This window comes from Anolis sagrei, chromosome 1 (assembly GCF_037176765.1).
Source record: "Anolis sagrei isolate rAnoSag1 chromosome 1, rAnoSag1.mat, whole genome shotgun sequence".
Taxonomy (NCBI): Eukaryota; Metazoa; Chordata; class Lepidosauria; order Squamata; family Dactyloidae; genus Anolis; species Anolis sagrei.
Window position 1 is genome coordinate 226,270,941 of NC_090021.1, and position 17,175 is coordinate 226,288,115.

The 17,175-nt window shown below is 38.2% G+C and overlaps 1 protein-coding gene across 13 annotated transcripts in view; it reads right to left on the reverse strand.

Annotated features, from left to right (window-relative positions):
- The window catches only part of BIN1 (bridging integrator 1), a 142,945-nt gene that overhangs the window by 13,892 nt on the left and 111,878 nt on the right, over positions 1 to 17,175 (reverse strand). For 3 of the 13 annotated variants that reach the window (XM_060774108.2, XM_060774099.2, XM_060774126.2), the window contains 2 exons: positions 13,761 to 13,805; positions 11,010 to 11,157 (listed from right to left, as the gene is read on the reverse strand). In XM_060774108.2, coding sequence (XP_060630091.1) covers positions 11,010 to 11,157; positions 13,761 to 13,805 — 193 coding nt within the window. Of the gene's footprint in view, positions 1 to 1,295; positions 1,320 to 2,034; positions 2,146 to 4,847; positions 4,929 to 5,931; positions 6,061 to 11,009; positions 11,158 to 13,760; positions 13,806 to 17,175 lie in introns of all 13 variants that reach the window. The other 10 variants (XM_060774058.2, XM_060774067.2, XM_060774091.2 and 7 more) reach the window with 7 other exon arrangements.

Sequence of the window (17,175 nt, forward strand, 5' to 3'; positions counted from 1 at the left end):
GAATCTTTTCACTTCCCTATGCTGATTTGGTATGGAATAAGTTTAGGGAAGTCAGACTTTCCTTCTAAGAATGCACAATACCCCTTATTAACTAATATGTAGCCTTGCAAAAAAATTTCAGCATTTCAAGAAAACATTTATGTCGGTTGGTTCAGCAAATAATTTTTCATTGGTAGACAGTCCCACTTTCAGTGAAGTTAAACTCTGCTATATAATAATGCATGTATACATGTGCCTTTCAGTTATCTATCAACTTACAGCAACCTAATTTCATATCTTTCTTAGAAAAAAATTACTGAGAAGTGTTTTTGCCTGCTTTTTCCTCCGAAGTACAGGGTACAGTATCTGGTATTTCTTGATGTTCCCCTTTCCAAGCACTAACCTGGACTCATCCTGCTTAGACCTTTCCAAGATAAAATGTGATCTCATATGTTCATAGTATTTAGGACATAGATCTTTACAAGTGAGGAAGGTGGAAGGAAAGAAAGACACTAAGTTTCAGAAGATCAGCAGGAGAAATGCTTGAATCAGGGAAATGCATAAGGCCACTGCACAAAGGAGAAAGTGGGGGAACTTGACTGGCTAGTTCTTTTAAAAGGCCACTTTCACCTCAAAGACATCTATTTGGCAGCAATAAGCAACCCACATGGTACTGTTTAAGGGCATGTGAAGTATCTTCCTGTGAAAAAACAGAATTAGTCCAGGCAACGGAGGACAAAGATAACTCCCAAGCAGACAACAGAGAGCAAGCAAAAGCATACATATCAATGTGTCCAACACAGAATGGGGTCTTGTAAAGGGATTATTCCCAGCTGAGTATTTAGGAGCACAACAGAAAACAAAATAACTCTCATTGATACAGAAGTAATTTGTTTTGCTGTTGATGACCCATTGCAGTAAAACAACATAGACTGTTTTGGGTTGGTTGAGGACTAGTTGGGTGACAGTTGAGGTGTATGCACAATGTATAAGCAGAGATAGGAAATAATCTGTTGAGATGGATAAAATAGCAGTGAGGTACGCAACAAACTTTGCAGCAGCAAGATTGAAGCTTCAGTAAATTAACATGCCATTAAGATCATGTTAATGGTAAAGCACAGTATCAGCAGACAAAAGGGAAGATGGCTACCACAGTAACATACAAAAGTAGTTCAATACTGAGAAAATGAGAAGGAAAAGGCAAAACCAGCATGACAATATTTGATTGGAAGTGTCAGGAAAAATAACACTTGCACAAAGTAAGCGATACACCACATGGTTCATGCCACTAACCACTGGATAAATAGAAATCTTACCTCCCATAAATCCCAAGGCAAAGACTAGCAAATAGCAATTGGAATAAAAACAGAGACTTTGTTAAATCAGCCAACATAGAATGTAAAAACTGTTCACATACAGTTCAGGTTTAGTAACTTGTATTATAAGATGATTTAATAATGTATTATATGTAACCATACTGCCTATGATCTTAGATTTCAAGCAGTTATGTTCTTTAACACATCTAAGTTATGTAGGTTAAACTGGGCGAGACAACCAATCTGTAGCTTGAGATGTTGTAACTTTCACAATTCTCACATACGATAGGAGAATCAGTAGAGTTAGGCTGAAATGCAAATTCATACACAACGCAATCTGGAGGATTCGCATTAATTGGTCATCTTTAGATAACAGCCTTAGTGAAAACTCAATCACATTACAATTTTTCACCCTCAAGTGTCAGCAAAAGCCATCAAGCAGAAAGAAACAAGATACAAATAGTCATCCAGTCCAATCCTGGGGCACATTAGGGTTGCACAAAGATTACTTTCCTATTATAGTACTAAAAACAAACAAACAAACAAAGGAAACCTCCCAAAGCTGGACACAAGTTCCAAGAAGTGTGAGGGCTGGTGGAGTATATTGAGGAGGTAATTGTATGGACTCTGTCATGAAGTCCCTATGAAGCCCTCTCTCATGAAGTCCCAGTCTCAGCCCTCTAATCTGTAATATTGCAGAGGAACAGATGGGGTCAAACAATGGCAATAGAAAACCAACCTGAGCTGCAGGTGTAGGTGACTTCCCTACGGAGCTGTTATCTGCTTTAATGGGATCAAAATCCAAATCCAAAAGGCTGGCTCCCTCCTGAAAGGGTCCAGGAGCATCAAACTTGGCAGCATTAAAAAAGAAAAGCAGTACTGTATGTTAGTCATAAAGAGGCACAAAATGGTATGTGGAAGGTATTCTCCAGGAGCTGAAGGTGTAAAATATCTACATAAAACTGCATGGTACAGAAATACCTACATATACCCACTTGCCACAATGTGCTTAAAATTTTGGCACAAATGTAATTATGAAAACAAACCATTCGTCATACCTATCATGCCACAGGTCCAGACAATAATACAGGGATGCTCTTCAGTTCCCCATGATCTGTGACTTTTCAAACAAGGGCCTAAATTCTGGTTCATAATTCATTGTTTCAGCTAACTTTCAATGCAGCTGTAGGATCAAAGCTTCAGACACTTTGAACTTGCCATATGATGTCAGTAGGATTTTCCATGGAAATCTCTGTTGTAGCTTACCAGCACACCAGAACCAGTATAAGCATGTGCAAAGTACATTTTTCTTTCTTCAGTATGCAGCTCTGCAATATAGCTATTTGTAGATCCATCCATAGTTGGTTGCTTTCCATACTGTGATGTTATTTCCAGTCTTAATTACCAATTCTATTATACACTACGCAATATCAAATATGTAACCACTGATACTAACACCAATCTAGAGAGAAAGCTTGCCTTATTACACAGAGGTAATATAGTCTAACTAAGGTTATCAAGGAGTACATTCTGACACACTTCCTTTACATCAGCAATATTTAAATCCATGGCACTGCACTCAGCAAATAATTCAATATTCTGGCAGGACAATTTGGAACCATTCTTTTTGTCCAGTCTTCTGAGTCTGCAAGCTGTGTTTTACCAGAACTCTGCTATTCAATCCATTTTCTTGACACCACAGCTGGATAGCTACTCAAGAGTTTGTTAACCTCTGAATCAATACTTGGAAAAAAAATCACAAATAATCCATGAAAACAAATATTTCAGTAAATAGATCCTAAATTTGGTATTTTGAAGCCAAGGTGTTTTTTTCACATGCATACTTCGCAGCTCATTGTTTTCCATGTTGTTATCATTTGGGTCTTTTGATCTTTAGGACTTCTTGCTTTAACTTTTGCTTTGCTTTTCACTACTTTCCATTGATACAGAAACAAACCATATATATTGGCTCCCTTTAAAGGCAGGACATCAAGAGATTTGACTTAAAAAATAGAAAATCAAAACAGCTGCAGCCTTACCTGTCACCTGCACCAGGTATCAACAAGCCCTCTTTCATGTTAGTTTCCCCTGACTCTCCTCCCAAATAATGAACCCAGCAACAAACAGAACCATCCACAGTGGTACATTAAAACCCAAAGCCCTAGGTTTTCTTTTCTAGGAAACAAACTCCTCTGTTGGAAAAACCAGACTCCTTTAGAACGATGCTGTCCTCCAGTTCAGGCATCTTGCATTCTGAACACATTCCAAGCTGAATGCTATATTTGCACAAGTATGGTTTTTGGTTTTTAAATACAGAAACAGAGAATATAAAACATGGTATGACAACTGTTGAGGCATGCTACAAGGAAAGATAGGTGTGGAAAGGGATGGAAGGTTTAGTGGCCCACGGCTTTCTCAAATATCAAAGGAAATATGAGATATGTAACTAAATTTATTGCTCTGAGCTCATTTCATCAGTCCATTGCCCTTCCCAGTGCAAGTGTTCTCAGTTTTAGTTTTTGTTATTCTATTACTGCAAATCACACTGGTAAAGTCCCTTTTCATTCTGCTTCGTCCTAGGATTTCTTGTTAACCTGTGTCCCTGATTTCTTCAGAAAAAAATAAATTTGCTAGCATAACATCTGCCTGTTGCCTGTCACTAAAAGCTAAACTAAACAAGACATGGGTAGATCTGCTTTGAAGACAGGTGAGCTGCTTTGGAGATGGGGGTAGTGGTGCCTTGAGATGGCATGTTTCAACCCTTTCCGCCTCCACTTGTCGTTTCTCCAGTCTAAATCCATAGCCTGCCCCCAAATTTAGTAGCTGCACAAGCATTAAAGTAGCCATCTGTACCTGACCCCTCCCATTGTTGTTGATAGCTGCTGCAAGGAATTCATTTAGATGAAGGAATGGAAAGACGGTTTAAGCAGAGGATACTTCATTCCACCATTCCAAATTAGGTCCCTTTCAACTGCTTGGACATACTGGGACATGAAGCAGAAAATCCAAGCAGAATTGCTTTCTCCTGCCTAATAAAAAGTACTCATAAAAGTACCCTACATTAAACCAGGTTTTGACAGCCTCCAAAATCTGTCAACTAAGGTGCCTTCTACACTGCCATATAATCCAGATTATCTGGGGATCTCTCATGCAGTCCACCACCTGCATGAATTTTACATACTCCTGCTCTACATAAACCATGCTCAAGGCTATATTCATCTATCGCAACAATACCTTAGCAATGAGTACAAAGTCACTACTAAGGTATTGTTGTGCTATCCCATATGCTATCAAATTCCTGTTGACCTATGGAAAACCCATTCATTTCATGGGATTTTCTTAGGCAATGATCCACCATTTCCTTCTTCTGGACTATAAGCTATAAAACCTGACCACTAGGGAGGCTTTTTAAAAACTAGCAAAGTGTCAACTTTGCATCTTTGTTTCTTTCCCATCCAGTTCATAGTGAGTCCTAATGCACCTCTACAGCCACTCTCCACATTTCTCTGTGAGGTGACCTCACAACTCTCATAACCTGTGTCCTACACTTGCCTTTTCTCCCAAATCCAGGCCCCTCACGCAACGTTTCAGCCGTCGAACAGGAGGAAGAGGTAAAAGTCGCAGGCCACTGCACTGAGATAGGGAAGGAAGAGTGGAGTCAGGAAATAGACATGCTAGAGGTGTCACTCAATGAATAAATGTCTTTTTACAAATAAAAGTAGCTGTCCTGATCATGATGATGGTAATGGTGATGGTAATCATAAGATGAGTTGTGAGAATGCAGCCAGAAAACTGGTCAGTTTGCTTTTTTTTCTCCTTCACTGGAACTTTGGTTAAGTAACCCCTGTGAAAGTTCAATTCTGTACATCTACCCACTTGCCTATCCCTTTTGACAATAAATTGAAATACAATATATCAAAAGGTCTGTCAAATTTATAAGAATAGCTTGAGGGGCCATGGGATTCAGAAAAGCTGAAGGAAGCGAATGGCTTTAGAACAGTTTAGTTCAGCCCCAAAGACTAGCACTAGTCTATCTGCAGTCTGCTTCCAAAACATCTAAAGTCACTGATACAAAACCCATTTATTTCTCAAAATTAATTTTAATCAAGATTTAAATTCAACTCCTTATCCCTGGAGAGTTTTATAACAGTAGGCTCTGCTAAATCTAGACAGGGACTTCAGATTAGCACACCAAATCACTTTTTTTAAAAGCTGTTTTTTAAGGATTGCAGAAATAAAGTGACCCAGCATCACAAATCACATGCAGGGAGTAATATATTAGCTGGGGAGACCATCATGTTGGCCAGTACCCCAAACACTCCAGTTTGCCTGAATCTCTCTATAACTTTAGATAAATCATGAGGACCATATATCATAATAAATCACATCATGGAAAACATGATTGATAAATAATATCTTTTACATGTGATTAGAACTGGCACTACTTAGTAAGAGAAATGTTAATGAAACTTTTTGCCCAATTCAAAGTTTGTTATCACCTTACACTCACCTTTGGCCCCACTGAACAGTTTTCATGGCCTGACACCTCTAATAAGGGAAAAGGAAGGAAGGAGGAAACAGGTTGAAGCGTATGTAGGAGCAGAGAAGAGAGGGTAGGGAAGAAGGAGAAGCTAACCTGCGAGGGGGTTGTCACACTGATCTCTGGGACAAAATTGTCATCAAACAGGTTGATGATGTTCTCCTGCTTCAGCTCCTTGGATGGAGTGAGTTTTGGAGGTGGCGGCACGGGAGGGCCTTTCCTCAACTGCATGCAAGCGAACACATGACGACGGCACAGACAGCAACACCCAAAAAACCAGAGACAGGAACTAAGTTAGCAAAAAAAATTAAAAAATAACTAAACAAAAAAAATAAACATTAAAAAACCACAAATAAAGGTGGGGATAGGTGGCTAGAGTAAGGCTGAAAACCAAAACAAAACACATGTGGGAGGAGGGAGAAACAGTCACACACTTCCAAAAGAAGGCATTGCATCATTAGTTACACTTCGTAGATCGTGGGTAGGTCTCCCTTCTGCAGAGGAGAAGCGTAACACAATTAATATGCATATGAAAAGTCATGCATACATAATTAGAGTCTATGCAACCTTCTGGTATAACAAGGTGAGGATTTACATGTTACAAGAAAAAATGCTTGAGGAACTAGGGAAGACAGCAGCACTACTTTGAGCAGCAATACCTATCTGCATATCGAGAAAGAAGAATACCCAAGCCAGCTTGATTTGGTGTGATTTTTAAAAGACATTCTCCCAATGTTACAAAAACACAAGGTCAGCTATACCACTTACAATGGATTTCCTGGAACGGGATACAAGCCATTAGAAATTGGCTCCATCTCTTCCTAGAATCACAGCATTCCTGTGTGATTCCACAGATGTCACAAAAATACAGTATGCTGGTCTGGGAATCCCTGTTCTCCTACTACACAGTGCATCGCAAGATTTTTTTTTCTTTTTCTTCTTTTACGTTTTGGAAGGATTAGCAGCATATTTTAATTTTTACTTGGATCAATTAGATGTAGCTTTTCACCTTCTCCATCTCCCTTCCCAGATCTTCTCTCCAACAGAATATACTAAGCAATTTTAAATTTGCAGGGTTGAGTCATACTTCTAGATAGAATGATAGAGCATAAGTTGATTTTCAATGGTGTTTCACAGATATTCTCAAAATGTTTCCTGATCAAAACATTATACAAAATCATGTTAGCCTGGCTTGTCCAGAACAATAAATATGCTGAGCTTGATACATAAGTGTGAACAAGCTAGACACTTGTCAGCAAGGCTAACTCTGCAACACCCTCAAAGTGTCAAAACAGATTTCCATAATTCTCACACTTTTTGAAGATCCTTCATGAAACGTGACTTAGTTCTTTCAGTAACAGGCCTGGATTTAACAAACAAGATTGCATTGATTGTTCAACTTCCAGACATCATTGATAGTAATGATTGCCTTACAACTCAAGAAGCTATACCATCCAAATCACTTATTCAACTCAAGAAGAGGATTTCCCATCTTTCTGTACATTTTACTATGTCATCATGTGTCTCCTACTTGCTTTTTCGTTCCCTAAACTGACTCGGTTTTGTCAGTCATAGAGTATAACTCTTCCATGAAAAGGTTAATAGTTTACAGTTATGATCCATCCAAAATTGCTAGGAAAATATGACATTGTTTACCCTTTTATCACTTAAAATGTTTCATTTTTATTGAAACATGTTTATTCATATTTTATGAATGGATCCTTTCCTCTAAATGAGCAGAAATGTGGATCCTTTCCCCTATATGAGCAGAAATGTGGAGTACAATTGTCTCTCGAGATCCACAGATTTTGCATCTATTTATTCAACCATCCATGGCTTGAAAATATTTCAGAAACCATTCCAAAAAACAACATTTGATTTTGCTATTTTATACGATGGACACAATTTTACTACACCATTGCGTATAAAGGGATTTTGATATCTACAACCCCCAGCATATACCAAGGATGCACTGGACAACATTGGATGTTTCTTGCAGCTTCATAACTCAAGATTTCATAGGCAGACAGGAAAGAAACAAACTCATGAGGTTGCAGATATCTTTTCTAAAAGTTATTTTTTGTTATTACTTGGTCTTCCTTTTCACAATAATAAGCCAAAGTACACACAGGTATAGAACAGGAAGTTGCCTGCATTTTTCAGATGCCTAACACTGTTTGTTTGGGGTGGGAGAGCATGAGTCAACCAGCCACTGAGCTGAGTAAGGCATAGCTGAACTTCGGTCAGTCAACACTGCCAAATAAAAACCCAGGTTCAGTTTTCCAGATTTTATTTCTTCCTCAACACACCCAAATTAGTAATATACAGTATATGCAGATATAAACCACTGTACTATGCTAGAAGTCAATTAGAATTTTGGGAAGGATTAACTGATTCACTGCTTTGTGGGGGCCTTTTTCATGGTCTGCTTATGTCACATACAAAATTCTTCCAAAATGATAAATGCAAAGTTCAATTTAATGCTTTACAAATCCAGCATTTTGTGGCCTTCGCGTATATGTACCTTTTTACATGGCTACAATATTAGAGGTTACATTATAAATGCAGTGAAATAGAAGTACCAGTTGATGGCAGTGTTCACCACAGCTTTTTTTAATTAGGCCTGGAGAGAGGTGTCAAAATCCAGGTGGAATAAGAAAGACCTAATCACTCATGATGTATACACTAATCTCATTTTAATTTATGCTCACACACTTTGCAGGGTGTTGTAGTGATTCAAGAATCTGCTTTACAATGAATCAAAGGAAATGAATGGGGTACAACACAAGTAGTGTTGATGTCATTATGGTATCTTTGGCATTCCCAGTCTTTTCCAATTAAGAGCAACTGTTCAGAATTCCTAGATCACAAGCAATGAGAGGATCGCCTGGTTGCATAGAGAAGCATCTCACTGCATTAGCATAGTGTTGTGCCAATAAAGTAGCACCTTTGAAACCAGGGATAGGGAAGAGATGCTATTTTACTACATTCTCCATAATCTTTCATTATCAGTGGAGCTAGTTGAGCCAACTAGTGATACAACCCATCAGAATCTGGAGAGCCATAAATTCCTCATCCTGATTTAAAGAAAGGAGAGGCATAGCTCAGCCAATAACAGTTCTCCCTATTTATTGAATATCTTGCTTATTATTATCTGTTCAATTATTTTTTTTAAAAAAATGGAGATTTAACTGTTGATAGTCAATATGGGCATTCTTTAAATGGAAAGACAAGATTTAAAGAATATAAAACAAATAAACAATAGAAAAAGGCAAATATGGAATATGGTGAATGCTACATTTTACTCGTGAGATCTTCAAAAGGAACAGAATGTGATCACCTTGCATCAGAATAAATGATAATGTTCCATGAATAATATATTTAATCAGGTCTAGCTCTGAGTATCATTGGCCATTGTGTATGACGCATTGTAGTGTCTCTCTCCATAGTTTTCCCTTCCCTTCAACATGCAGTGGTGTTTTGCTATTACTGCTATCATTGCCAACAAACAGCAGTTTGTGCTCTTCCTCTTCCATATATGGCTAGAAGAGAAGGAAAAAGCTATGATTCTTCAAAGTACCAAACCCACCATAAAAAGAAGGCAAACAATGGCAGCTACTGCTTGCCACTCTTTAGGCAGCTATCAAGCCCCAACATCCTTTGAGAACTCACATGGTCTTGAACTCAACGCAGAGTTGTTGAGCTTTTTAAACCCACCAGACAAAGAATATAGTACCCAGAATGATGCTTCATCTCTCTACTAACCCATTGGAGCAAGTTATCAGTTTCCTCAAATACAGGCAATACTGTTGCAGGCTAGCTTACTACTGTAAAGGCTCCACCAAAAGACAATTCATATGGTCATTTGTATTCAAAATTGTCCAAATGATATTTAGATTCCAGTAAGCCATCTCGTTACACACAAAAATATCAGCACTTTTAGACCTCACCTTCTCATTCAAAAACAAGGTAATGACAGACGTAGAAGATAAAGTAGAAACAATATGAAAAATACATCCAGAATGACTGAATAAATTGTTTCCAAAAACTTAGGATATAAATACCTGCCCAGGAGAAAGCTACTGAAAAGATGCATTAATCAACATTTCCTCTGCAAGATCTGCCCACAAGAAAAGCTGAAATATTCAACCATTCAGACAATAGATAATCTTATGCAATACATAAAGGCTAAAGGGTGAGCTCTCTGTCACCTCTTTGATAAAGACAGGTAAAACAGAAATCAGTTTAGTAACAAGGGTAATTCCAGATGGCATTTCCAGTACAAACAGGAGTATTTAATCAAAAAATATTAAAGCAACAGAAAGAGGCAAATTCCTGTAGTAGTTTGGTGTACAGCATTAGGACACAAGCGAGGAATGTTTGGCCCCACTGATATTTGGGACTAGAACTCCCAAAAAAGTTCAGGCAGAGGCTTGTCATATTGGCTGAGGCTTCTGAGAGACAGAACTTCAGAACATATGGACAACTAAAAGTTTTCCACTCCTACACAAGAGCAACTAACTACCTTTGCTTTTGAAAGGATATTGAGGTCCATTGGTCTTGTGCTGAACTGCCTGTCAAACAGTATAAATGGTACAAAATCCAAGACGCACAAACAGAATTAGCATTTTAGTTATTCCCAAATCTGACATCTAATCCAATTCACCTGTTTCTTGTTCTCTAGAGACAAGAAAGATGTATAACATCTCTTTCTTAATTCATGAAATGATTTGCCCCACTGTATTTTAATTCTTTATTTATTCCTTTATTTTGTTACTTCAAATAATTCTATTGTTTTCTTCGCTGCATTACCTGGTTCTACTTATGTCCTATGTCAAAAGTTCAGCCAGAGGCTATGCAAGCCAATGCAAGTCTTCTTAACCCAGCCATGTCTCTGCTTGCTTTCATGTACAATCATACACAACAGCAATTATGTAAGAAACCCTAATTGTATACACTCTCTCCTGTTTAAGAGGAAGTATCATTGTCTGTTTCTAGGCAGTGAGATAGGATTAGGCTGAAAGAAAAGTTCAAGATTATTTTAGAACTGTAGAAGAACATGAATGGAGAAAAGACAATTACTCTAAATAGAGTAGGAGCTGAATGAACTTGACTAAGCATGAATTTGATATGTCTGTCCTCAAGAAAACTATAGGAGCAACAACCCCCACTACCTGAGATGGAGACTTAGGGATGCCTCCCCCAGTTGTATCCAAAGTGGATGGCTCTGGCTCATGATTGATGGCCTTGGACTCTGGGCTGGTGATGGGAGTCCCATCAGGTGGAGGAGACGAAGGTGTTTTGTTTGCTTTTGTACTGTCACTGCAGGAAAGAAGAAAGAAAAGAAGAGAAAGTTCCAGATTCAGCATTTAAAATGAAACTTTTGTTGTACTTGTAGTTTCTTGAAAGGCTGCTTTCCCCTACATAGATGGGAACACTTCACAGTGTACCAACTAATACTGAAAGTGTGCGCGCGCATGTGCATCTCTTGTGAAAAGATGTCAAAATATAATGTAAAGCATCCCCAAAATTCAATGTCAAGCTCGTATGACAAGGCAAAGTATACAGGTGTTTTAAGGATGAGAGAAAGCACTCTTTTTTGGTAAGAATAAACAAGATGTTGCTGATGAAAACATGGCCCGCTATGAAACTGAATCTTATGGCTAAAACTGGTGTGATGCTAAACATGTCCTCTGGTGTCCTGGGTATCCTTTTCAGAAATTGTAAACAGCAGCTCCTGAGGGGCTGTGAAGAATGAAGTTTCACCCACACTACAAAACAAACACTAACAAAGGCCACTATTTCACAAGAAAAGGGCCCAATGGGAGCATCCTGCAATGCCAAAAAGCTCTGTGGGTGATTTATTAATACATTGTGGAAATCAAATATTTAACTTTCCTCCCCAAATGCTGATGTCCCCAAATGTTTATCACAAAAAAGCCACACTATACATTTAATGTAATACATAACTGGGTGAAATTTTGCTCGCATAAAAGTTCTAACAATAACAAATTTGGCTCTTATTAAAATGCAGCTTTAAAAGTAAGCATGCCACCTCATGACATACCAAGTAGCAGACACATTTTAACCTCCTGACTCAGTGTTCTCCCACACAACAGTCAGTATTGCAAAATAAGTATGCCGATCTCTAAAGCATGAAAGCCATTTGGGTAGTGGCCATGGTATTTGCAGCAACATAATAAGAAATGGAGTAATAGGCTTAATATTTGAACAACACAGAGTAGAAATATTAAGAATACAACAGACAAGCTGAAATGAATTCCATTATTTTTAGTAAACCTTAGTTTTTACGCCATACTTATCTCAGTATTTAGATTACTACCATATTTTTCAAGAATCCTGACACTTTAACAATAAAGCCTCTTCATGTCTAGACATTCGTACTAGAAAATAAATCCCACTGTACACATTGGGATGTGCCTCTGAATAAACACAGATGGGACTTAGATATCTTAGACCTTAACTTTCTGATGGATGGAGGATTACACTGATGATAAGGATGCAAGTGATGAAAATAGATCACCAGCTCTAACCACATCCATCTTTCTTCTGGCTTTTCTTTTTGCCTCATTGGACTTGTTTCACCTTTTGAATCTTATCCATAAACATACATAGCCGTAACAGCAGGGAAGAAAGCAACGAAGAGCTCTCTTTTTCAACACAAAGACCTCTAGTCACACCAGCCACCATGCATATTTATTCCACAGGTTAGTATATGAACACACTGTAATAAAACATCATATCACCCAAGCACTCACCCAGCTTTCCCTATTCTTTGAATTCTACATTATTCCCGGGAATTATACAAAGAAATTAAAATGATGGGCTTTGCTTTTCTTTACAACTGAAACTTGACCTTTTTAGATCAAGAAAAAATTATGTCATTCTAGGCTGCCACAGAGTATAAAGGAAGAGTACAAGGAGGCAGAAAAAGAGCTCACTAAAGCAAAAGAGACATATGTCTTTACAGTTAAAAGATGAGGAAGTGATAGGTCCTATTTTGTCCCATGTCCTCCATGCTTACTTTCATCCTTGACTATAACAAGGCTTCCACAAGCTTCTTGTGTTCAAAAAGAAATCTGGGTCATATGTCAATAATATGGCATCAAGTTCAAGAATCCTTACATTTTCAGGGAAGCAAACCAACAGAGGTTGAAGAATATTAGGTACTGTGTGTGATATAAGACAGTGTCCAACAAAAATTCTCAATGTAAAGAGGGAAATATGCTTACTGAGATATGTAACTGTAGACATCTCCATCTGTTATTGCTAATTACAAATGCCTAACAATTTTTTTCTGAGCACCAAGGCATCCCCTGCAGCTGCACGCAAAGCTGGGGCTTTTTGCAGAGGCAATGGCAGCTGAGATTTTCTGAGAGCAGTAGCTCAAAAAAGTATCTTTTCAAAGTTCTGGCATAAACATAGAACATTCCAGTTCAAATCTTGCCATATATGGCTACGAGTTCATCATAGGAGCTGGCAAAGTTGAAGGCATCTAAGGGGAAAGGGAATTTTATGTCTTCATCTCCAAGAGCCCAGAGTGTTGCCCCTATATCAAATAGCTGTTATTTGCCTTGTTGAAAAACTGTGTAGATTAAATTAAAAAGCCAGGTTAAGGACTTTAGCATAACCCTTGCTTTAAACTATGGGAAATGCAAGGATTATTTTCAGTGCTAAATATGGAAAGAGATAAGATTTTTAAAGAACAAAGTAAGTTATTTAGTTTATTCAGTCACACAAATACAATCTAAAACAACTCCAGAAGCAAAGCCGTTTGGATCATGCAAACCACTCAATTGCAGTCACCAAGCTAACAAGGCATTATGCTGTTAGAATGCAGCCTGGTATTTGATTTCTGCATCCAAATCAGACCAAATGAGGAATGCAGCTCGCTGTACTGGTACCTGCTCATCTTTTTCCTCAGCCTGGAGAACAGTTTAGTTTTCTTTCTGTTGAGGACGGCACACGTAAGTGATCTCCATTACAACAGGGCTCAACCAATGAGAAAGAAAGGTGAAGATTCCATGTATGAGCTAATGTGGTTACCATGAAGATATTCATTCAAAGAGGACCTACAGGACCACCTCCCAGTGTACATCAGATACACTTAGCAGAGCAGAGGCCCACCGGACATTGTCAGTGGAGAAATGTTTATCAACTGCATGGAATGCTTTTCTCTGCACTCTACCTAACACCATTCCTCCTTCCAGTTACCTCAAGGTTATTTCAGAATACACTGAGGAAAATCTTGGAAGTTGGGGTAGAAGAAGGTTGAAAGCTGTCTTGAATCTCATTCACAGGAGGAAGGAAGGATGTAAACCAAAGATGAATGAATGAATGAACGAATACACAAACAGGAAGACTATGTTTTTCCAAACTGTGAGCCTGATCGGACCCATCACAATAGCAAACTTCTATTCCCAGACATCTATGTTTCCTTTTAAACATGACATGGAATCACCAACAGATTCTAACCAGGCTTCTAATACACTGTTTAAATATTCACTACCAGGTAGATGTAGATAATCATATAATTCCTTAAATAAAATCATGTCCCACAATTCTAGCCAGGTAACAAGCTGGTGTTAAGGCTCCAAGCGTTGTCTCAATGTATTTGTGCACCTTTAAATGTATCACAGAGTGACCCTACAGAAACTCAAACCATGTAAAACTAATGGAATATGAAAAAAGGAATGAATTAGCACAATGCCCAGTTCCTTCTGTCTTTACCAAAAAACATTTTTCTTAAAGGTGGATTTTCAAATGTTTAAAATGTTGTACAGTGTTGTTTCGGATTTCTGAGATTTTCAGACTCTTATATTTGTGATACTTAAAACTGTTGGTAAATATGTTTTGTTTTTTTTAGCTTCAGCCCTAACTCAACTCTCTGTTTTGACCAATATAATTGGTATACAGTAAGTCCCCAGGTTATGAATAAGATACGTTATGTAGGTTTGTTCTTAAGTTGAATTTGTATGTAAGTCTGAACAGTTATTTTTAAGTGTAACTCCAGTCAAAAATACATATCTATTTTAGCTTTAGATAACATCTCTATGCTTTGCTATCTGTGTCCCTGTTCATTTCACCACATTTTCTGTCCCTGTGATCATTGCATTTTGAAAAATTAGGCTTGTTTGGGAAACAAAGATTGTTAATAAAGCTTCAGTGGAGACCTTTTCCCCATGATAATAACTCTTTCAGGACTGAATTTCCCTTCCTAGGGGTAGATTTCTCTCACTTCTGGTTGTCTCACCCCCATTCTTAACTATGTGTCATTTGTAAGTTGGATATTCATAACTCAGAGACTGCATGTACTTTTTTTCTCAGTGAACTCAGGGACTGCCTGTAACTGTCTTTAAGTCTATTTTTTATCATTTCATGTCACAGTTTTTCTGCTGTCTTCAGATCCATTGTTGGGGTAAATGGTTGTCATTCTGGAGGTTTCTCATCAAATATATCAATACAACCAACAAAAACATTGCTGCAAATATAATAGAATTCTTTCCAAAGAACCCCCTTGAGAAGACCATTGTGAATAAGCTGAAATTACATTGACTCTTACTTAGAAGCAGACAAAAATAAAGCTTAAATTAAAGCAATCAAGGAAAATGTCCCTCCTAAGGTCTGATGCCTTTGAGCAACTCCAGGCATTTTTATTCAAAATTCAGATTCAGTTGGGTTCAATGGATATATACAAAATAAAAAGAAAGATCCTGGAGAGAGTATCTTAGAAGCAGTTTTGAAACTGATATCCTTTCAGTTTTTCTGAACTCCAATCCACTACATGTAAGATAGCACACCTAAAAGAATCAACCTTGAGATTATCTCTAGCTCTTTTGCTCAGTCTCTGTGCTTGCAACACTGGTCGTAAAAACACTTGTATTTTACTTCATGTAAAACAGAGCATGGAACTATTTTCAATTCTCTCCCACTCTCCTTTAAGTCTTCCTGTATCTTTGACCCGGGTCTTTTTTGCAGAATCCATAGATGGTCTATAAGAAAACAGTCCATATCTTTATGGGAGAGAGGTTTCTCCATACATTGGCCAAAAATATATAAGATGCTAGCTGCATGTCAGCTACACAATTTCCTATAAGCTTGATACAGAATGATTTATTTGACAAAGGTCTGGGAGTATGGGTGACTGCAGAAAAGGTATCATGCACCTCCATTTATCCTCTGAAGGCAATCCAGTGAAGCCACAGCCACCCCTTCCCTAATGCTGGCTTGGCACATTCATCTCATTACAGCAACTGGGACACGCAGCAGCTGGGAGTCTGAGTTCCCAAATTGCTTCATCACTCATGCATTTGGTGGAGGGCCAGAGGCCATCCCATCCAACAAGTGAGGCCTGCCGTCCCCTTAACTGTAAAATCTCAGGGTGGGAAAGAGAATGTGTATATATGGACAGTCCTCACAGATTTTACCTTCTTCCTCTTTTTCCTCCCTCCTCAGCTGTCTTGGCTTCCTCAAAACTAAAACAGCATAACAGACACAATTAATTTCCTTGCAAAGGCTGCCAAGTGAACTTGGCTGAAAAAGGTAGTATGTTCTGAGTTCCTCAAATAAGTGTGGAAGAAACAGAAACTGATACATGGCTCCCTCCTTTAGTTTCACCTTCTGGAACTCAAGACCTTCACTACTTCAAAAATAAGAGGAGGACAATAAATACCCTGACATTTATCTCATATAGTGGATGGGAATAATTGAAACAATACCTTGCCCATATGTTTGTCCAGATGTGCATATTAACTCAAACATAAGATACTGAGTTGTGAGGGTTTTGCTCTTTCACATAGCTCTTTAATGCCTAAATTTGTAATGTAAACAATTAAACCAGAAAGCCTCTAATTATCCAAGACACGCTAATGAATTCCCCTGTGAATTGGATTTAATATCCTGCCTTGTTCAAAAGCTGGCTACCACAGCCTGATGGTTGTGTGAATCCTAACCACTTAAAACCATTATGGTTGTGTGAATCCTAACCATTTAAAATTGACTAGGCATCTGAGGTGCATACAGCCATTTAAGGATGTCAAGTCCTCATGTGTGCAGTCATATGTGCATTCAACTCCATCCAGTTTTTCTTACTGAATTTGCAAGTGCATGAAAACACAGTTCAAGCTGGTCCCCAGTTCTTAATAATATGAGTCAAAAGTAACAAAGCCAAGGAGCTCAAAGGGCCAGCCTTTAGCCCCAGAGCTCGGAATAAGGTTTATTATTATAATAGTGTTATTATTTATTATTAATTTGTATATAGCACCAACAATGTGCACGGCATTGTACAGAATTCAAATCAAGAAGTCCCTGCCCCCAAGG